The sequence below is a fragment of the Carcharodon carcharias genome, chromosome 13, assembly GCF_017639515.1.
Source record: "Carcharodon carcharias isolate sCarCar2 chromosome 13, sCarCar2.pri, whole genome shotgun sequence".
Classification (NCBI taxonomy): Eukaryota; Metazoa; Chordata; class Chondrichthyes; order Lamniformes; family Lamnidae; genus Carcharodon; species Carcharodon carcharias.
The window spans coordinates 133,282,131-133,305,435 of record NC_054479.1 but is presented as its reverse complement, the minus strand read 5'-3'; the positions used below and the strand labels follow the sequence as shown (position 1 = coordinate 133,305,435).

General features: G+C 46.4%; 1 protein-coding gene across 9 annotated transcripts in view; it reads right to left on the bottom strand.

Moving 5' to 3' along the window:
- Positions 1–23,305, bottom strand: part of LOC121285838 — a 503,016-nt gene that overhangs the window by 27,283 nt on the left and 452,428 nt on the right. For 6 of the 9 annotated variants that reach the window (XR_005944805.1, XR_005944806.1, XM_041202716.1 and 3 more), the window contains 2 exons: positions 12,932–13,012; positions 204–407 (listed from right to left, as the gene is read on the bottom strand). The exons of 1 other annotated variant lie outside the window; for it this stretch is intronic. Coding sequence is in view for 6 of the 8 variants with exons in the window: in XM_041202716.1 (XP_041058650.1) it covers positions 204–407; positions 12,932–13,012 (285 nt within the window). In the remaining 2 variants the exon portion in view is untranslated. The remainder of the gene's footprint in view (positions 1–203; positions 408–12,931; positions 13,013–23,305) is intronic. 2 more of the 9 variants (XM_041202713.1, XM_041202712.1) reach the window with 2 other exon arrangements.

Sequence of the window (23,305 nt, the reverse complement as noted above, 5' to 3'; positions counted from 1 at the left end):
ATCAGCGAACATCCCCACTTCTGAACTTATGATGGAAGGAAGGATAAGATAAGGGAGGAAGGATAAGGTAAGAATGCAGATCACAAATCATTTGAAATGAGCCTTAAATAAACAGAAACAAGATAATCAGTCAAAATTTCAGTAACTTTCTGATGGACTAGAGTATTTCCTTTGTATAAAATTCCTCAGATTTTAGGGGGTACCTTGGATGGCATGTTGCTTAGGAAGCGCATTGGGGTGTCTTTTCCATCCAGGTCATTGAGATTAGGAATTGGATTGTTGCCAATGATAGCAGAAGCTCTGTCCTGGTTGGACTCAGAGGCCCGGTTCATTAGACCCAGGCTGTTTCTCATGTGGCTGACACATTTCTGAAACTGGGCTTGGTGCAGCTTCTGAAAATCTTGCTCCTGTTGAAAATGAAGAGAAGGAATGCGGTTATTATTCGTGACCAGCCTCAGTCCTCTGGGATTTGTGCACACAGAGCTGGCACTGATGTAAGTTAGTAAGAAAGTAGGAATAGGAGGAGGTCATTCAGCCTCTCGACCCCATTCCGCCATTCAGGTAAATCATGGCTGGTCTGAATTTCAAATCCCCTTAGCTGTCTCAGTTCCATATACATAATTAACAAAATTCTATCAGTATCAGGGCTGAAGTTTTCAATTTCAAAAGCCTCAACAGCTTTTTGGTGGATAAATTTGTGTAAAGAAGTGCCTCCTGAACTTACAACTTGGCCTAGCCCTAATTTTGAGGTTATGACCAATTATTCTGAACTCTCCAACCAAAGGAAAGTTTCTCTTTACTAACCAATCAAATACTTTAATAACTTTAAATAATTCAATTAGATCACTGTTTAAATTTCTCGACTTGAGGGGTTTCCAGTCTAGGGACCCTGATGCCATAACTTAACCCCTTTAGCCCTGGTACCATTCTGGTGAATCAGCATTTACACCCCCTGAGTAGTAGGCTCAGTCAGCTGAGCTAGATGGGGGAAGCACTGCAACAAACAATCAGTATTGTAGACTAAGATCAAAGGGCTCCTGCCCGATCAGCTCCATCCAGTGACCACCCCTGGTTAGATAGTGGGTGACTGAACAACAATGACTTCAGCTGCTGAATAACATGCTGACTCTCCAGCCTGAAGTGGGATTACTTGTCTGAGGCACACGTGACCGATGGCTGGCTCAACCACTGCTTTTTTGCAGCTGCTACAGACAACGAGTACAACCATATCCCAGGCAGGAGAGAAGAGAGAAAAATAATACTCCATGGAATTTGGCCTTTTCTTTGAGATGTTTATTTTAGTTTTGCTGCCAATTCTTAGAATCATAGAATGATACAGTGTAGAAGGAGGTCATTTGACCCATCATGCCTGTGCTGGCTCCTTGGTAGAGCTCGCCAATTAGTCCCACTTCCTTGTTCTTTCTGCTTGGCCTAAATAGCCAAGTGGTTATGGTACTGGGTTTGTAACCCCAAGATCAAGAGTTCAAATCTCACAATGGCAAACTATGAAATAATGTAACTTCATCTGAAATAGATGGAAACATGTTCGTACTCAAAAGAGTTTCCCTGTTGTGTTGCAAAGCGATCACTTTCCAGTATTTATCCAATTCTCTTTTGAATCTGTTTCAACTAGCATCTCAGGTAGTGTATGGATGGAAGCATGCTTAGAAAGTAGGTTATTTTTGTGCCCAAAGTAATTGTGAATAATTCTGGGCTGAGTGAGTGCATTCAACTCATGATTGAAAGTCTCATTGTATCTGCATAACAAAGTGCAGCTAACAAGGTGCATGGTTCTCCTGTTGTCAACTGCATTGTCAACGGTATTATAAACCCATTAATTTATAAAAACAAAAAACTGCGGATGCTGGAAAATCCAAAACAAAAACAGAATTGCCTGGAAAAACTCAGCAGGCCTGGCAGCGTTGGCGGAGAAGAAAAGAGTGGACGTTTCGAGTCCTCTTGACCCTTCGGCAGAAAACTCGGCAGGCCTGTCGAAGGGTCATGAGGACTCGAAACGTCAACTCTTTTCTTCTCCGCCGATGCTGCCAGACCTGCTGAGTTTTTCCAGGTAATTGTTTTTGTTTTGCCATTAATTTATAACTCTGTTATCGGATTGAACTGCCTGTTCAAACAAGGGGCAGAGCTTACTGCCAGGATTAGCTTTGTTCAGCAGCCAAGTCTCAGCAGAGCCCGGCATTCACGGAGACAGGCAACCTGATGACAAATGTAAAAAGAGGTTGCTCCATAGTTTGCAGACAGCTCACTTCTGCTCCCTGTGCATTCCATTCATGTAGGGTCTCGCAAAACGGTAATTCTGAATCTAGCTGTACTTTTCGAATAAACTATAGCAAAGTACAAAAAAAATGGAAACAAAAAAACTGCGGATGCTGGAAAATCCAAAACAAAAACAGAATTACCTGGAAAAACCCAGCAGGTCTGGCAGCGTCGGCGGAGAAGAAAAGAGTTGACGTTTCGAGTCCTCATGACCCTTCTGTCGAAGGGTCATGAAGACTCGAAACGTCAACTCTTTTCTTCTCCGCCGACGCTGCCAGACCTGCTGAGTTTTTCCAGGTAATTCTGTTTTTGTATAGCAAAGTATCTCTTCTGCACACGTGCTGTATGTATGGATATGCAGAATAGGTGGATGTCAATGATGGGCAGAGATGGAAATGCTGCTTTAGGAAATACTGGGGGCTAGTCTCTGAAAACATTGGCATTCCCATTCAATCTTCATGGTGCCTGCTCTTTTGAATGATGGCTGCACATGGCCAGTGCTAACTGATCTGTTCATTGGCTGCATACATCAGCAGGAGGTCCAAAGTTGCAGCTTCCTAGTGCCACTTAAAGTTAGTCTACACTGCTTAAAGGGGAGGTGCTTTATAGCTGGAGCAGCTATTGGCAATCATAAAGGGATTGAATCTGACCTAGGAAACAATGGCACAACATGGCAGGGAACCTACTCCAAGTTTTCCAGATGCTGCACTGGAGACTTTGGTGGAGGAGGTGAAAGGTGGGAGAGATGTGGTATATGTACAGGGGGCCTGGAGGCCTCTGGACACACATTCAAAAGGAAGTAGGAGCAGAAAGCTATGGAGATCAATGACAGGAGTCAAGCCCCAAGGACCTGGATGCAATGCCCCAAAAAGTTCAATGACGTCTGTAGGTTAAGATCAGCGAGTGCATCTTCATATCCCACCAAGGGCACCACGAGCCTCACACAGTGCTCAGTGCACCACACACCTATTACTCAACCAAGGCTCATATGCTTCACGTCACCCTTATAAAATTACACAAGGGGGAGATGGTGGCGTAGTGGTAATGTCACTGGCCATTCAAGAGGTCAGGCTAACTCTTTGGGGATGTTGGTTTAAATCCCACCAATTTAAATTTACTTTATAAAGCTAGTCTCAGTTACACCAAAAACTATCACTGATTGTTGTAAAAACCCATCTGGTTCACTACTGTCCTTCAGGGAAGGAAATCTGCCATCATTATAATATACAAAAACAAAAAAACTGCAGATGCTGGAAATCCAAAACAAAAACAGAATTACCTGGAAAAACTCAGCAGGCCTGGCAGCGTCGGCGGAGAAGAAAAGAGTTGACGTTTCGAGTCCTCATGACCCTTCAACAGAACTAGGTGAATCCAAGGAAGGGGTGAAATATAAGCTGGTTTAAGGTGTGGGTGGGGTGGGGGGTGGGTGGTTGGGGAGGGGTAGTGGTGGTTTGGGAGAGAGAAGTGGAGGGGGATGATGTGGTTGTAGGGACAAGCAAGCAGTGATAGAAGCAGATCATCAAAAGATGTCACAGACAACAGAACAAAAGAACACATAGGTGTTGAAGTTGGTGATATTATCTAAACAAATGTGCTAATTAAGAATGGATGGTAGGGCACTCAAGGTATAGCTCTAGTGGGGGTGGGGGGAGCATAAAAGATTTAAAAATATTTAAAAATAAAGGAAATAGGTGGGAAAAGAAAAATCTATATAATTTATTGGAAAAAACAAAAGGAAGGGGGAAGAAACAGAAAGGGAGTGGGGATGGAGAAGGGAGCTCAAGACCTAAAGTTGTTGTTTGTCCCTATTTCAACTGGTACAGTGTGCAGTAGACTCCCCTCTCTGACCCCTTTCCACTACAAAGTACAACAGATGGACTATTACCGATTGTCCTTTGGGACTTTCATGCAATGCACCTGATGCTGCCAGAGTTTTTTCCTGTTGTCAGCGTGTGTGAGAGGTCTGCACCCGAGCAACCAATGAACAGCCATTCTTTAAACACTCTGAGATACACTGTCACAACACACAGCTTTTGGCCCATTTATATTCCCACTCGCTCTAAATGGATCATTCCTCCAATTCACAAGTCTGGAGATACTCAAGACGCAGAACACTCTGAATGTTAATGTTTATAAAGGCTAATGACATCGCTTAAAAAAATTCCTGTTGAATTATCCTCCTGAGGGTTGCTTATTACTCCGGGAATGCTTTTTAAGACAAGTGGGCTGTCAGTTCACAGGGATAATCAAGGGCTTCTCCCTCTACATGTCAAGCTGCAAGCCGTCAAATGTGGAAATCGAGGGACATGTGCTCTACCTTCTCCTCCATCTATCCGAAGAATAGACGGGTGCATGAGGAATTGTTATTTTTCATTCATATCTTCAATGTAAAACTAATTTTCAACGGCCAACTGTAGTGCCAATGGGCAGAATTTAGCCCTCGATGGGTGGGCGGGCCCCACTGACTCGGCAGCGGTCAGGCAGCTGAACTCCGCCGCCGAAACGGGCCCCGCCGCCATTTTGAGTGGGCGGCCTGCCCGATAGCACTTTGTGTGCGGGGGTGGGAGTGGGAGGGAATCCCCAACTGTCAAAGTGCGATCTTTCACGCATGCGCACGAAAGAGCGCACAGCTTCCCTGAGGCTAAGTGCTGTCTCAGGGAGAGCGCTGGCAGTTTGATAAGCTTAAAAAAATAGAAAAATAAAAAAACTATTAACATGTCCCCCTCATGTGACAATGTCACACGAGATGGGATGTGTTCATAAATATGACTAAAACTTTATTAAACTTTTAAAAAACTGACATGAAACTTCATCCCGCCCAGTGGATGAGGTTTTATGTTTTTTCAGAAGCCCGCTGGGGCTCCTGGCCTGCCCACCAGCCTTAAGGTTGGACGGGCTGGTCCTTTTAAGTGTCTTAATTTTCTTGTCAATGGCCTACATTGGCCATTGACAGGTCGGCGGGTGGACAGCTGATTGCTCTGTGCCCCCCGCCTTCCTGAATATTTAAACGGGGCAGAACGTAACCTTTACTCTCCCCCTTTTACCTTGGATCCCATCACCATCCACCTCCAGATGCCTTTCCTCCCGTCAGAGCCCACACCCATTACCATGCCCATCCTGACCCTGCCCAATCCCATTGTCCATGCCACCTTTATTGTCCCCCTCATGACCTTCCAAATGAGAACTACACCTGCCAAACACATACCCTGATTCCTCTCACCCTTCTGCATCCCCTTCCCCCTCTCACTGTAACTGTTCCCACCTATCACCAGTACCCTCAGTTCTCCCCCCAGGACTCCACAATCAACTCCACCTTATAAACACCCTGCCCCCTTGCCTGGACACTGTACCCCATTTCCAGCATTCCAACCCCCTTGGTGTCCTCCACTCCCCCTCCACTTCATGCCTTCAATCCCTCCTTGAAGACTTCCACCCCCTTTTCATGCCCTGAATCCCCCTTCCCGTGCGCTGCATCTCCTATTTGTACAGCGTTGCGTTGCCAGTAAGTCCTGGAAGTCTGCTTCACCAGGTGGGTGACGTGTATGTTGGGTTGTGAAACAGAACGGTCTGAATTCCCATCAGCGGGGTGGAAAATTGAAGGGAGCAAGATTCAACAATGTCGGGGCTTGAATGAGCATTCATGAGGCGCAAAAGGGGTTCCCGACGTACATCAACACGAAAGTCAGCCCACCATTAACTTGCCATGAAAGTCGGGGGAACAAGGTTCTGACCACATTTCCCAACGTCGCGAAACCAAATTTTCTCAATCTCCCCACATCTTCCACCCCAGTCCGTCACCACTCCCGCCGCTGGCAGGAGGGGACGATTCCACCCATATCTGCATAGATCCGTGATATAAAACACACATCGCCAGCTTCACTGAATCCTGACCCCCTCCCCACCAAAAAAAAGAAAAACAGTTTCCTTTCCTTCTATTCACTCCTGTGTGTGGTCGGGTGCATTGGTTATTGTTTGAAAGGTTTGAACAGACCTCCCCAGGGCTCATCCAAAGGGCCACCTTTGTGTGTGGGATTAGAACTGCCGGCAGGCTACCCAAGCAAAGGTAGCACCATGGCCAAACTGATCCCATACCAAAAACAAAAATAAAAATACCTGGAAAAACTCAGCAGGTCTGACAGCATCTGCGGAGAGGAACACAGTTAACGTTTCGAGTCCGTATGACTCTTCAACAGAACTAAGGAAAAATAGAAATGAGGTGAAATATAAGCTGGTTTAAGGGGGGGTGGGACAGGTAGAGCTGGGTAGAGGGCCAGTGATAGGTGGAGATTGCCAAAAGATGTCATAGACAAAAGGACAAAGGTGTTGACGGTGGTGATATTAGCTAAGAAATGTGCTAATAGGTGACTTGTCTCACCTCCCCCCCCCACCTTAAACCAGCTTATATTTCACCTCTCTTTTATTTTTCCTTAGTCCTGTTGAAGAGTCATACGGACTCGAAACGTTAACTGTGCCCCTCTCCGCAGATGCTGCCAGACCTGCTGAGTTTTTCCAAGTATTTTTATTTTTGTTTTTGTTTTGGATTTCCAGCATCCGCAGTTTTTTTTGCTTTTATGCTCTGATCCCATACCCTCTCCCTGCCAAATATAGCTTACTCCCCAATGAGTTCTTTCCAACTGGGATGAAGAATTCAGATGGAACGGAGAAGCTAACCATAAAGTAGCTGATCTCCAAAGTTCCTCGGAAGATCTCAAGAGCGCTGGCAGGCTGGGAGACCAGAGGGGGAGAGGGGTGGGAAAATAACATGAGACACATGAGGGGGACTCCCTGATGCATTCCCACCGCAGGGGAGGTTTCCCACCAGCGGCCAGGGGGGGTGGATTGGCTGCCCACTGGACAGGGGGGGGGGTGGGCAGCAGCCAATAAGCATATTTAAGGTCCCATTTTTGGAGGCCATTTGGAGGGCCTGCCGGCATTCTTTCAGCGGTGGACCGGCTGCTGCTGAATGACCAAGGTTGCCAGCTTCATGCAGGTCGCTTCACTGCAGCAGTTCGAAGGCTTCCCTTCCAACCAGAGGGCCGCCTGCTTAACCCCTCGAAAGGTTTATTTTTAACTTACCTTACATGAGGGCACGTCCACGAGTGGCCTCTTGATCCCAGACCTGCCTCAGCTGTGCCCACGTCTGCTGGCGAGGTGGGCTGGCTCCCGTGGCTTTGGAGCTGCCAGACCACCGATTGATGCCAGCATCATCGGGAGCCCCACCCGCTGTCCTTAATTGGACGGTGAGCTTGGGGGCAGCCAACCCGGAGGCCGCCTCTGGGAAAATAGCGCACCACCCCAGCCCCCCACCCCCAGTCTGTTCCCAGTAAATGCATGCTCAAGATCCCCATTTGGTTCCAACGTCAGGCTATTGAAGGTTGTGGAAGAATCCAGATTCTGATAGGAATCGCAGGTCATACCATTGGATTATACATAATTTTCACACAGGAGCTAACATTAGGTGAACCACTTAACAATGAGGTGATTTTGTTTCGGAGTACGGGTTGCTGCTAAATGGAGAATAGGCTGAACATTTCAAATATTGCTTGGCATACTTACATTCTAGGGTCCAGTCAACAGTGTCCTGTTGACTGTATTCTAAAATATTCTAAAATATGAATGACCATCCCCACAATAACCGACCGCACTACAGATACCTAAAACCATGCAGCTGCAAAATGCCATTTTGCATGCAATCTAATTGCAGGGGAATGAACCCACATAGTTGCAAGCCTGTATCATCGGGTTGCTCTATAATATCGCAAAGCTCATCAGACTGAATATTCCATTTCAGACTGACATGCAATATCAAACCTAAACTAGGAAGGTTGCGCATGGGAGTCATTCTTGCAAGTTTAGAGAAACAATGCGAAATATTCAGCTGACTGTACAAGATACTGACAGACTTTAAGGAAGTTAAATATTTGCTCTTGCCAATTCTACCAGAACGATGATTGATTATTATGGCTTGTGAAACTTCTAAGTACAAGGAGTTTATCACTTCTAATTCTCAGAAAAAATGTCTGATTCAGTGGGCTATGGCTGTTGTGTGTGGCACAAGGGGCAGTGAGTTATATTAGGGCTATACCACATGTGGCACATAGAAACATATAGAAACATAACAGAAACTAGGAGCAGTATTAGGCCATTCAGCCCTTCAAGCCTGCTCCGCCATTCATCATGATCATGGCTGATCATCCAACTCAATAGCCTGCTCCCACTTTCTCCCCATATCCTTTGATTCCTGTCGACCCAAGAGCTATATCTAACTCCTTCTTGAAAACATTCAATGTTTTGGCCTCAACTGCTTTCTGTGGTAGTGAATTCCACAGGCTCACCACTGTCTGGATGAAGAAATTTCTCCTCATCTCAGTCTTAAATGGTCTACCCTGTACCCTCAGACTGTGACCCCTGGTTCTGAACTCCCCCACCATCGGGAACATCCTTCCTGCATCTACCCTGTCTAGTCCTGTTAGAATTGTATAGGTTTCTATGAGATCCCCCCTCATTCTTCTGGACTCCACAGAATATAATCCTAACCAACTCAATCTCTCCTCATATGTCAGTCCCATCATCCCAGGAATCAGTCTGGTAAACCTTTGCTGCATTCCCTCTATAGCAAGAACATCCTTTCTCAGATTAGGAGACCAGAACTGCACACAATATTCCAGGTGTGGTCTCATCAAGACCCTGTATAATTGCAGCAAGACATCCCTGTTCCTGTACTCAAATCCCCTGGCTATGAAGGCCAACATACCATTTGCCTTCTTTACCGCCTGCTGCACCTGCATGCTTACCTTCAACGACTGGTGTACGAGGAACCTAGGTCTCGTTGCACATTCCCCTCTCAATTTATAGCCATTCAGATAATAATCTGCCTTCCTGTTTTTGCTACCAAAGTAGATAACCTCACATTTATCCATCTGCCATGCATTTGCCCACTCACTCAGCTTGTCCAAATCACACTGAAGCATCTCTGCATCCTCCTCACAGCTCACCCTCCCACCCAGCTTTGTGTCATCTGCAAATTTGGAGATATTACATTTAGTTTCCTCATCTAAATCATTCATATATATTGTGAATAGCTGGGGTCCCAGCACCGATCCCTGCGGTACCCTACTAGTCACTGCCTGCCATTCGGAAAAAGACATGTCTATTCCTACTCTGTTTCCTGCCTGCCAACCAGTTTTCTACCATCTCAATACGTTACCCCCAATCCCATGCCCTTTAATTTTAAACGCTAATCTTTTATGTGGGACTTTGTCGAAAGCCTTCTTAAAGTCCAAATAAACCACATTCACTGGCTCCCCTTCATCAACTCTACTAGTTACATCCTCGAAAAATTCCAGTAGATTTGTCAAGCATGATTTCCCTTTCGTAAATCTATGCTGACTCTGTCTGATTCTGCACAAGGGGCAGTTGGGTTATATTAGGGTTATACCATGTGCAGCACAAAAGCAGAGTGCTATTGACAACGATACTACAACCTGGAAACAATATTGATGTCACATGACCTCAAGTCACACTAGATCATAAACCCATCACCAGCAATGCAATTGCCAATGTAAGAGTCTTCAACTAGCTGATTTCATTTGTAAAACATAGCACTCTTACTCTAATGGCTTTCACTGAGTGAGTTCTAGTTTTGTGCTTGTGTTAGTGGAATCTAGCAACTATGAGCCACAATGCTTAACTTTGTTCAAAACAACATGATGTTCCTCTGAAGAGTCACTTGTTCCTTTTCGTTCCTTCCTTTGTACCATTTTCAGAGTTGGACCTTTTTTATTATTCGGAGCAGCTAAAGCAGTGTCAATCAATGTCCAATTTTTCAAGTCGATCAACAGTACTTTCCTCTCAATGGGGATTTCAATGTGCACCAAGAATCCCAAGTTTTGTATGGATCTGCATGGTTGTTACTTCCATGAGCCTTACAAGGAGTTGCAAAACCACCAAGGTGCCCAAGCTTCTCAAAGAAATAATGCTAAACACCCTTTCCTTAACAGAACTTCACTGAACACATGTACTGCCTGAGCATTATTGGCCCCCATTTCCCACAACATCCCTCATCACACAAGCCCATTTAGTGTTAATCTTTCCAAGAATTTTTGTATCAAAGGTTCACGCCCACCAGGAACTAAGTGAAGAATGAACAACTGTCGATACAAAAGACTCAAGTGCTGACTGAATGGAAACTCTGTCCCTCTTGGCCTGGAGCTGATCCCAGCTGCCAAAGGAGAAAGAAAAGTTCCCAACAAACTCTCACTCAAGGTGGTAATTTCTTAACTTACATAATGGTTTATATTAGCTATTAATGTACCAACAAATCTCTATTCCTAGATCATTTTCATTTTTATTTTGGGAATTCATTTGCCTTTTACTTCTTTTCTCTTCATGAAATCTTCCTGCACTAAGGACTTCCCCGATTGAGTGGAAAGGTTAGATATGTTCTCCTAGAGTATTGCCAGTGTTACTATAGATCAATAGACTCTGTCTGGGAACAGTACTCTCATGAGTAACTGGCCCCTCTGATTTCCTTTCTGGCCCTTAAGAGAATACCAGGCTTCTATAGGTGCGTTCATCTCTGCCATTATCAGCATTCCAGTGAAAGGTGGATGCAAACCTCACAGTCCACCAATCAATGGTGCAAAACATTGAGTGTGGAATCGTCCCATTTTTGCACTAAGTGCGGTAGCGGGTGTGAAAAAAGACATCTTACCTGGCGGCCACAATGGCGGGTTTTTGTGTCGTATTGTCTGCTTCCCGCCTCGTTAATTATGCTGCCACAGGTAAAAGGCCATCTCGCTGGCGAGCGGCTTCTGATTTGCCTGCCACACCGTTACCTCGCCGCTTCCTCACATTGGGCACCATGTTTGAACTGTAGCTGCGCGCACGTTTCTCAATGTTTGTAGCCCAGGGCTGCTCTGGTGAAGACATGGACCCAAAAGCCAGGAAGAGTGCAGCCCCCCGATTCAGTAATGCATCCCTGGGAAGCCTTATGGACACTGCTGGAGCCCACTGCGATGTCCTCTACCACCACTCTGGTCACAGGAGGGCCATCAGTCTCACCACTCTGGCTTGGGAGAGGGTGACACAGGTGGTCAGTGCCAATGCTGTACACAAGAGGTCGGCCATCCAGTGCAGAAAACAGATGGATGATCTCAACCGTGCCATCAGGGTAAGGCAACCACCTCATCACTCTAAGCTCACACACTCACAAGGTCATCGCACATTCACTGGCATCTCACTCACTGCCAGCTCAAGGGACATCACCACTCATTCTCTCACATATAGCCTCACATCTCCATCTGGCTTCATCTCCTCTGGAGACTGCCTCCTCAGCCCTCACCCTTTTGAGGCCACTTGCACAAATCAACACACACCCTAGGATACCCCCCTTCCCCAGTACAGCCCTCGCTCTGCAGCCTCTTCCACTGCCGGAGGCCACTTCTCCCCCTTCCCCAACTGAGCCCTAGCCCTGCAGCCATTGAAAAGCCACCCCAGCCTCATGGCTGGTCTAGTAGATAGAGAATTGTACCTGAGCCCCCCTAAAAGTGATGTGGCGCTGCCTGTGAAACCTGGCGCTGATGACCATGAGTGCTGCCCGAAGCAAGGCAGGCAAATAAACTTTGAAGTCCTGAGTGAAGTGCAGATCACCACATGCACATCACAGATGTGAAACACATCGGTGTGATTGTGCCCGGATAATCCAGCATGGGGGTGGGGGGGGGGGGGGGCGATGATTCCAGCAAGCAGGGATTATAATGAGATGCTAAAGTATTGAAATTGTGCTCCCGATATGCAGCGGCAGGAAACACGGCCGCCATTGATGGGCAGAATGGACAATCGCAAACTGGTTTCAAGAAGGCGTGAAACTGATTTTTGGCCTTCTTGCCATATTGTCCACTCAGGCCCGCCATGATGCCCCCCCGCCCCCCTCCCGGCCAATGGGACCAGACGATTCCGCCCTACACCTTCACTGTGCCACCCTCTTAGTCTATTGGGCTATGGAAAATTTGGTGTCGCAACAGAATCACAACTGTATACAATGCTGAGATTTATATAACAGGAAGGCTATAAGTTCTTAGCAGGTCATATGTCAGGAGACTATAAGTTATCGGTTCTATAGGCTCATCAGTATTTTCCTTCCCTCTCTCTCTTTCCATTGACACATGCTCTCTTCCAAAGATGCTGGCATCTCTATATGTAAATCTTTAGAGTGAATGTTGGAGGACCAGATTAGCTGAGCCTGTTGCTGGTGTCAGCTAATTTCCACCAATGTGCACTGTCTGACAATGACTACTGGGTTGTGGTCAGAAGTGGAAATACTGCCGGGCCCATAGGCATTGGGGTCCACTATAGCACCATACTGTTGCCCCACTGAGAATAACTCATTCAATTCAGAAAAGCAATTAAACCTTTTGCCTTACTAGTTTGTGCAGTTCAGTACCACTGGGTGTGGATGGGAGAACTTGCCTGCATGTTTCCTTAAAGGTATTGAGGGAGGAGGAAATGGGATGTGAAGTTCTGTCCAAATTCCCACAATCTTACCCTTAGGAAACCGAAAACCGCTAAGGAAAGCAACCCAAAGCTTCCTAAAAGCAATAGGTTATTTACACATGAGGGAAGCAATGCAAATTAACAAAGAATTTTTGATACAAACCCAATCATCACTTAAGCAGTTGGGGTTTGGTTGCGCAATCTGTTTTATCCGAAGGTCTCTGGTGTAGATACTAAAAACAGACTAGTAAATAAAATAAATGTGTTAATAACGTCAACACAAATACATTGCTGAAAATCTTCTATAAACTACTCAGTTAACATATTACTATTAGACCATAAGACCATAAGACATAGGAGCAGAAATTAGGCCATTCGGCCCATTGAGTCTGCTCCGCCATTCAATCACGGCTGATAAGTTTCTCAACCCCATTCTCCCGCCTTCTCCCCGTAACCTTTGATCCCCTTACCAATCAAGAACCTATCTATCTCCGTCTTAAATACACTCAATGGCCTGGCCTCCACAGCCTTCTGTGGCAATGAATTCCATAGATTCACCACTCTCTGGCTAAAGAAGTTTCTCCTCATCTCTGTTCTAAAAGGTCTTCCCTTTACTCTGAGGCTGTGCCCTTGGGTCCTAGTCTCTCCTACTAATGGAAACATCTTCCCCATGTCCACTCTATCCAGGCCTTTCAGTATTCTGTAAGTTTCATTCGGATCCCCCCTCATCCTTCTAAACTCCATTGAGTATAGACTCAGAGTCCTCAAACGTTTCTCATATGTTAAGCCTTTCATTCCTGGGATCGTTGTCTTTAATGTTGTCTTTAATGTACAATGAATTTGTTTTCATTTTCCATTATTTTTAAAGGAACACCTTTCCTTTTTTCCCTCAACCAGTGGGCTCCTTGTGATACTTGTCAAGTTAACGCTCACTGTGTTGATTTACATATGAAGAATGGAACTTAAACAAGGTTTTCAGAGGCTCCCACGCTCCACCATCATAAGGACTGCAGTGGCTCAGGAGACCCACCATTACTATTTCATGGCAACAATGGTGGTGTAGTAAGTGTGATCTTGCCAACAATGCCCCATATTCTTTGTACAAATTTTAAACTGTCTTCAAAGAAGGAGTCACAAAGCAAAGAACAAAGTAAGTTTAATGGATTCACAAAATATAAATGTGCCAACTCCATTCCTGCTTATTTTAACAGGACACTTCAATCTTCACAAGTGTATGAAATATAGAAAATAGGAGCAAGAGTAGGTCATTCGGCCCTTCGAGCCTTCTCTGCCATTCAACATGATCATGGCTGATCCTCTATCTCAACGCTGTACTCTTGCACTCCCCCATACCCCTTGACGCTTTTGAGTCCAGAAATCTATCTATTTTCTTCTTCAACATATTCAGTGACTTGGCCTCCATAGCCCTCTGTGGTAGAGAATTCCATAGGCTCACCACCCACTGAGTGAAGACGTTTCTCCTCATCTCAGCCCTAAGTGGTCTACCCTGTATCCTGAGATTGTGACCCCTTGTTCTAGACCCCTCAGCCAGAGGAAATATCATCCCTGCATCCAGCCTGTCCAGCCCTGTCAGAATTTTACATGTTCCAATGAGATATGAATGAGATATATATGCCCATATTTATAGGATTGCCAATTTTGGACACAGTAGATTCCTGTAAATTCATATAGCCTCTTTTTGTTCCAACCCTTTTTGTAATAAATGGGAAATACATTTTGGAAGAAGCAGTGTGCCAAAGGCATTCTGATCATTAGATTTTCTTCAACCATTATGCAACCACAAGGGCTGCTGGGACAGCTTGGTCCCTCTGAGTCAGATCAGAGCTTCTTCCTGGTAAGTGAATTTAGTATTGCGTGGTTTTGCTTGGTTTACTGGTATGTGACATAACATATGAACCGTTTCAAAATATCCTACTCCAATTGCAGCAGTGCAAAGTTTTCAGGGTGAAGATCTTGTTGCGCAATAGATAGCATCGCTGCCTCTGAGCCAGAAGCTCCAGGTTTGAGTCCCAACCCAGGACTTGATGGCCAAAGAAGATGCATTCATAACGTGGTCAAACAGGTTGAGTGTCAACCTGCAAATCCTTCCAATACACACCAATGCCAGGTGGTAAGAGCGGGAAAGATTCCTGGTTAGCTACATGACGGAAAAAAGCTTTGGAGTCTCTACCATCACTATCCATAACTCCAGGCTACAACAAGTATTTTGCCATAGCAACTCAGATTTCCTGAGTGAACTGTGACACACCATCAAAGTTTCCATCAATACTTGTGCATAAAGCCACATTACTTCACCCCATGTTGCACATGTCTGTATTCAACAAGTTCCCACTCATAATAGTTCAAAGAATGGGTTGGGGGTGGTGTTTTCCCCAGAAACTGGCAAGTGGTGGGGGCTGGCAGATTCCTGCCAGAGGACAGTGTGTCAGTTGCCTGACAGGATTTTTCCAGAGACAGTGACAGTAACCTGTCCGACAGTGATGGGAAGCTGATTGTGGCATGACTCATTAGCTCACAGGAGCCAAGTGCATAGTGGGAGGATCTAACGGTTTGAGATTTACATGACATCTGACATTTGTTTGATGAAAATGGCAAAGACCTACCATTGCAGCAGTCTCTCACAGAGACTGCTGTCACAGGGAGTGCTTGGGTTTAATAGAAGCCTTCTGGCACCTTCATCCTCATCTCTGTTCCATTCTGTTGCTTCCTCTTCTGTCCAAGTCACTGAAGTCAAAGTAAAGGTTGCCGGAATCTCTCACATTCCGGCTCCTGATTCCCCCTCCTGCCTCCTGAACCCCCCACCCCCATCCCTAATTATAAGGTGACCATGGAAGCAGTCCACGAATTGGCTGCCCTCCCCTAGAATTAAGACAAGAAGCCAGGCTATGGCAGCGAGCAGGGTCAGGGCCCAGAAATAGCCCCACCTCCTGAATATTTTCAAAGTTAGTGAAATTCAACCCTGTTATTAACATTCAAATCTCCAAGTCAGTCATTTCCAGTTCTGGGAATCACAAATGGAAGCCAAACAAGTCAGTGGTGAGAGCATGGGTAACCAGAGTTGTTGTATTCTGGAATACACTGGAAGGGTGGGGGAAGCAGATTCAATCATAATTTTCAGAAGGGAATTAGATAAAGGAAGGAAAAACAAAACCGACAGAGGAAAGAACAGGAAGGTGGGGCTAAATGGATAGCTCTTTGCTGGCACGGATAAGTTGGGCCTGCGTGTCAGTCTACGATCCTATACTAGAGAACGTCTGATCTTTGCAATGGGGAGAACCAGTGATAATATCAGCAACATTCCAGGAACTCTTGAGATTCTGGAGGACAATATGCTTAAAGCACGGACTACTTTTCTTGGGTGCGGGTAGAGACGAGGGGGCAGCATTTTATGGGAAGGCGGACGGCATGCTACCGATCTCGCCACAACCCCCGGAAGCAAAGAGAGCATGGAGCCAACTTGCTCCATGCTGCCCCACCCCACAGCCATAACAGTTTTACAGAGCAGGCGGCTAGGGACAAGAGGGGTTTACTACCTTAGGTCTGCCCCCTGATGGGCAAAGGGCACCACACCCCCCCACCTCCCCCCGCCAAAGATACTATCCCTGCTTCCTTCCTGCCTTTTTAAAAAGATTTTTTGAATAAAAAACGGCCTGCCCGCTCCCGCCCAACTGCTCACACCAACGCTTTTATGGCGTGGGCAGCATATTATCAGGGTACAATTGGCTTGTTAACAAGCTCAGCTGACGGCTGATCAGTTAGGCAAATATAGCAGGCGGGCTGCCGATTTCTGTGCCTGCCCACTCCCCTGCCCGCACGGTGTTATGGGGGTGGACCTGGGTTTGGGCGGCAAGATCAAATTTTACGTTCCACCCCCCATCCACCCACCACCACCCCCCCCCCCACCCCCCCCACCCCCCCACCCACCCCCCCCCCCCCCCCCCCCACCCCCCCACCCAAGCACCCCCACCTAAAACACACCCAGCGGGAGCACGTAAAATCCAGCCCCAGATATGGAAGTACAAGAGAAAGGGTGCCATGCACAGAAAAAAAGGACAATCATGTTATGAGAGCACTGGGTCTTGGATGGAGTTCATGCCGTCTTGTGAGTACTTCTCCTTAGGTTCCCCACTGCCACAAACATAATTGTAGCTTTACGATGGCACGAATGCAAACTTGTCCTTTGTTGTAGAACACAGATGGGTTTAATGTTGCTGACAGGGAGACGTGTTGCCAACACTTTTCATTTTGCACCCATCGGGACAAATGCAAGAATGCCAAATTTCAAATGATCACAACAATTTCTAGTACAAGGGAAGAGATTGGTTGGCAAGTCGACTCTTATAGGTTGAGGCATTGCCATGGTGAAACCAACTGGGCATTAAAAGTTCCCCAATTTGCCAGGTAATTCAAAAAAGGTGCAATGTTTGAATATATTCCTCTTGCTTGCAGAGAACGGGCCCTTGTGTATGAATGTATGGTAGTTCTAGAGTGGAAATGAGCCACATTATGAGAGCATTATGATTACCTTACATATATTAATATATATTTATATACAAATTAACACAATATTAATACATAATTATACCTATATATGGTATTAATACATAATTATAGATGCTTTGTTGGCCATTTGGGATTATCCTCAAATTGAGCTCCAGGTCTCAGCTAGCTCAGCACAAAAACAGAAACAGAAATACCTGGAAAAACTCAGCAGGTCTGGCAGCATCGGCAGAGAAGAGCACAGTTGACGTTTCGAGTCCTCATGACCCTTCAACAGAACTAAATGAAAATAGGAAAGGGGTGAAATATAAGCTGGTTGGGGGGTGGGGGGGGGGGGGGGGTGTTTGTTGGGACAAGCAGCCAGTAATGGGTGGAGGTAACCAAAAGAAGTCACAGACAAAAGGACAAAGAGGTGTTGAAGGTGGTGATATTATCTAAAGGAATGTGCTAATTAAGAGTGGAAAGCAGGACAGACAAGGTACAGATACTCCAGTGGGGGTGGGGGAATATTAAAAGTGCTAAAAGGTAGAGATAAACTATGTGTGGAAATACATTTAAAAATAATGGAAACAGGTGGGAAAAGAAAAATCTATATAAATTATTGGAAAAAACAAAAAGGAGGGGGAAGAAACGGAAAGGGGGTGGGGATGGAGGAGAGAGTTCAAGATCTAAAATTGTTGAACTTAATATTCAGTCTGGTAGGCTGTAAAGTGCCTAGTCAGAAGATGAGGTGCTGTTCCTGCAGTTTACGTTGAGCTTCACTGGAGCAATGCAGCAAGCCAAGGACAGACATGTGGGCAAGAGAGCAGGGTGGAGTGTTGAAATGGCAAGGGTCAGGGAGGTCTGGGTAATGCTGGCAGACAGACTGCTTTGCAGAACACCTTCGGTCTGTCCGCAAGCATGACCCAGACCTCCCTGTCGCTTGCCATTTCAACACTCCACCCTGCTCTCATGCCCATATGTCTGTCCTTGGCTTACTGCATTGCTCTAGTGAAGCTCAACTCAAACTGGAGGAACAGCACCTCATCTTCCGACTAGGCACTTTACAGCCTTCCAGACTGAATATTGAGTTCAACAACTTTAGATCTTGAACTCTCTCCTCCATCCCCACCCCCTTTCTGTTTCTTCCCCCTCTTTTTTGTTTTTTCCAATAATTTATATAGATTTTTCTTTTCCCACCTATTTCCATTATTTTTAAATGTATTTCCACCCATTGTTTATCTCTACCTTTTAGCCCTTTTAGTATTCCTTCACCCCACCCCCACTAGAGCTATATGTACCTTATCTGTCCTGCTTTCCATTCTTAATTAGCACATTCCTTTTAATAATATCACCACCTTCGACACCTCTTTGTCCTTTTGTCTGTGACTTCTTTTGGTTATCTCCACCTATCACTGGCTGCTTGTCCCAACACCACCACCCACCCCCCCACCCACCCTTAAACCAGCTTATATTTCATCCCTTTCCTATTTTTACTTAGTTCTGTTGAAGGGTCATGAGGACTCGAAACGTCAGCTGTGCTCTCCTCCGCCGATGCTGCCAGACCTGCTGAGTTTTTCCAGGTATTTCAGTTTCTGTTTTCGTTTTGGATTTCCAGCATCCGCAGTTTTTTGCTTTCATCTCAGCTAGCTCATCGCTGGGAGATACAGATACAAAGAAACAGGTGGAAAATTAGAGATAAGCTTTAACCTGCCCCACTTCTACACAGCATGGGGAGGTGATGGCATAATGATATTGTCACTGGACTAGTGTTCCAGAGACCCAGGGTAATGCTCCGGGGACCAGGGCTCGAATCCGACCAGGGCAGATGGTGAAATTTGAATTGAATAAAAATCTGGAATTAAAAGTCTGATGTTGATGATCATGAAACCATTGCCGATTGTCATAAAATCCCATCTGGTTCACTAATGGCGTTTAGGGAAGGAAATCTGCTGTCCTTAGCTGCTCTGGCCTACATGTGACTCCAGACCCACAGCAATGTGGTTGACTCTTAAATGTCAATTAGGGATGGGTAATAGCACATTCGTTTAGATAATATCACCAACTTTAACTTTAACACCTATGCATTCTATTGTACTATTGTCGTTGACATCTTTTGATGATCTGCTTCTATCACTGCTTGTTTGTCCCTACAACCACATCCCCCCCCACCTCTCTGTCTCTCTATTTCTCCGCCCCCCACACACACACCTTAAACCAGCTTATATTTCAGCTCTTTCTTGGACTCGAACTCAAGTTCTGTCGAAGGGTCATGAGGACTCGAAACATCAACTCTTTTCTTCTCCGCCGATGCTGCCAGACCTGCTGAGTTTTTCCAGGTAATTCTGTTTTTGTTTTGGATTTCCAGCATCTGCAGTTTTTTTGTTTTTATCTCTGTGTTTAATTGACTGCCACTGCTCTTCAAGAAATGCCTACCTCCTTGAAGAAGTTCTGTTCCTCTCTGCGACAAGATTTCCGTATCTCTCTGTTGCCTTGTTCACCTTCATTGCTTTCCATTTCCCTCCTAGTGTTTGACAAGGTGTTTACTAAAACCCGCTTTCACAGCCATATCTCCTTTCTCAGTGACTGTCTCCGTCTCCGACTTACCCCACGTGGATTTCAACTGAAATTCCACCCCTCATGTTTCGAACCCACCCAGGATTACAGGTATCTCCGGGACATAAAACGTTTCTCGGACTGCTGTTCCCGTCACATTCTGAAATCCACACTCAGTGCCATGCGCCGCCATATGAACATACTCGACCTCTCCCTCCAGCAGCACCGCCGTACCCTTTTTCAAAGCTGCGCGTGCCCCCAGTTTCATTTTATCCTTCGGCTCATCCGACGCCTCAACAAGAAACTTTTTCTCTTTCTCTCAAGTGCTAAGGAACGCAAGCTCCAACAACTCATCGACACCAACACCCATCTAGGACCCTCCACCCCTGCCTGTCCCTCCGTCCCCACCCTTTCTTCCAATCCCAACCCCAGCCGTGTATTCACTATACCCCCTGACCTTCCCCTCTCCGATGCTGAACGTTCAGTGCTCAGCAAAGAACTTAGTTTCATACCCTTACGCCCTCACCTCAATGAATTTCGGGCTCGGCATGATACTGAACTCTTCTTCCGCCGCCTTCGTTTCCGGGCTCACTTCTTTGGGCAGGAGTCCTCTCCCAGTTCAACGGATCCTTTTACCCATCTCCAATATTCTCCCTCCACCTGGACCCCTCCCTCTGGATTCTTACCTTCTCTCGATCTTTTCATTGAGAACTGTCGGCGTGACATTAGTCGTCTCAATTTCTCTGCTCCTCTCACCCATTCTAACCTGTCTCTCTCTGAACTTACTGCACTCCATTCTCTCAGGTCCAACCCTGACATTGTCATCAAACCCGCTGACAAGGGTGGTGCTGTTGTTGTCTGGCGCACTGACCTCTACCTCGCGGAGGCTGAGCGTCAACTCGCAGACACTTCCTCCTACCTCTCCCTGGACCATGACCCCACCACTGAACATCAAGCCACTGTTTCCAGGACTGTCCCTGACCTCATCTCTTCTGGGGATCTCCCTCCCACAGCTTCCAACCTGATAGTCGCCCAACCTCGGACGGCCCGCTTCTATTTCCTACCCAAAATCCACAAACAGAACTGCCCCGGTAGACCGATCGTCTCAGCTTGCTCCTGCCCCACAGAACTCATTTCTCGTTATCTTGACTCCCTTCTCTCTCCCCTTGTCCAGTCCCTTCCCACCTACATCCGTGATTCCTCTGACACCTTACGTCACATCAACAATTTCCAGTTCCCTGGCCCCTACCGCTTCCTCTTCACCATGGACGTCCAATTCCTCTACACCTCCATCCCCCACCAGGATGGTCTGAGGGCCCTTAGCTTCTTCCTCGAACAGAGGCCCGAACAATCCCCATCCACCACTACTCTCCTCTGTCTGGCTGAACTTGTTCTCACACTGAACAATTTCTCCTTCAACTCCTCTCACTTCCTCCAAATAAAAGGTGTGGCTATGGGTACCCGCATGGGCCCCAGCTATGCCTGTCTCTTTATGGGGTATGTGGAACATTCCTTGTTGCAGTCCTACTCCGGCCCCCTTCCACAACTCTTTCTCCGGTACATCGATGATTACTTCAGTGCCGCTTCATGCTCTCATCAGGACTTGGAAAAATTTAATTTTGCTTCCAATCTCCACCCCTCCATCATTTTCACATGGTCCATCTCTGACACTTCCCTTCCCTTCCTTGACCTCTCTGTCTCAATCTCTGGTGATAGACTGTCCACCAATATCCATTACAAACCCACCGACTCCCACAGCTATCTCGACTACAGCTCCTCACACCCCGCTTCCTGTAAGGACTCCATCCCATTCTCTCAGTTCCTTCGCCTCCGTCGCATCTGTTCCGATGATGCTACATTCAAAAACAGTTCCTCTGACATGTCCTCCTTCTTCCTTAACCGAGGTTTTCCACCCACGGTCGTTGACAGGGCCCTCAACCGTGTCCGGCCCATCTCCCGCGCATCCGCCCTCACGCCTTCTCCTCCCTCCCAGAAACATGATAGGGTCCCCCTTGTCCTCACTTATCACCCCACCAGCCTCCGCATTCAAAGGATCATCCTCCACCATTTCCGCCAACTCCAGCATGATGCCACCACCAAACACATCTTCCCTTCACCCCCCTTATCGGCATTCCGTAGGGATCGCTCCCTCCGGGACACCCTGGTCCACTCCTCCATCACCCCCTACTCCTCAACCCCCTCCTATGGCACAACCTCATGCCCACGCAAAAGATGCAACACCTGCCCCTTCACTTCCTCTCTCCTCACCGTCCAAGGACCCAAACACTCCTTTCAAGTGAAGCAGCATTTCACTTGCATTTCCCCCAACTTAGTCTACTGCATTCGTTGCTCCCAATGTGGTCTCCTCTACATTGGAGAGACCAAACGTAAACTGGGCGACCGCTTTGCAGAACACCTGCGGTCTGTCCGCAAGAATGACCCAAACCTCCCTGTCGCTTGCCATTTTAACACTCCACCCTGCTCTCTTGCCCACATGTCTGTCCTTGGCTTACTGCATTGTTCCAGTGAAGCCCAACGCAAACTGGAGGAACAACACCTCATCTTCCGACTAGGGACTTTACAGCCTTCTGGACTGAATATTGAATTCAACAACTTTAGGTCGTGAGCTCCCTCCCCCATCGCCACCCCCTTTCTGTTTCCCCCTTCCTTTTTTTTCCAATAAATTATAAAGAGTTTCCTTTTCCCACCTATTTCCATTATAAAAAAAAACCCCACTAGAGCTATACCTTGAGTGCCCTACCATCCATTCTTAATTAGCACATTCGTTTAGATAATATCACCAACTTTAACTTTAACACCTATGCGTTCTATTGTACTATTGTCGTTGACATCTTTTGATGATCTGCTTCTATCACTGCTTGTTTGTCCCTACAACCACACCCCCCCCCCACCCCCCCCTCCACCTCTCTGTCTCTCTATCTCTCCGCCCCCCACACACACACCTTAAACCAGCTTATATTTCAGCTCTTTCTTGGACTCGAACTCAAGTTCTGTCGAAGGGTCATGAGGACTCGAAACGTCAACTCTTTTCTTCTCCGCCGACGCTGCCAGACCTGCTGAGTTTTTCCAGGTAATTCTGTTTTTGTTTTGGGTAATAAGTGTTGGCCTAGCCGGCAACTCCCACATCCCAAGAATGAAAAAAAATGCTCTTTACATTGCCGAAAGGTAGTTTCCTTTAGGAAAAGTGTGTGAACCATCTGAAGTTAGTGATTTAAATTGGAGTATCAGATAGTTCACAGTGCAGGGTAATTACCCAATGGAAGTTTGAACTTTCCAGGCAATTGCCATGCAATCCTGACGTGGGGACTTCCGGGGGTTGGGGACAAGGGGGTGCATCTTCGAGGTTTCCCCTGGGTACAAACATCCCAGAGATCGGAATTTATGGCTCAAAGTATTTACGCTTGAAGTGCAATTTAAACTCCCCTCTGGCCGATTCAATGAAACTCAGAAATAATCCAGG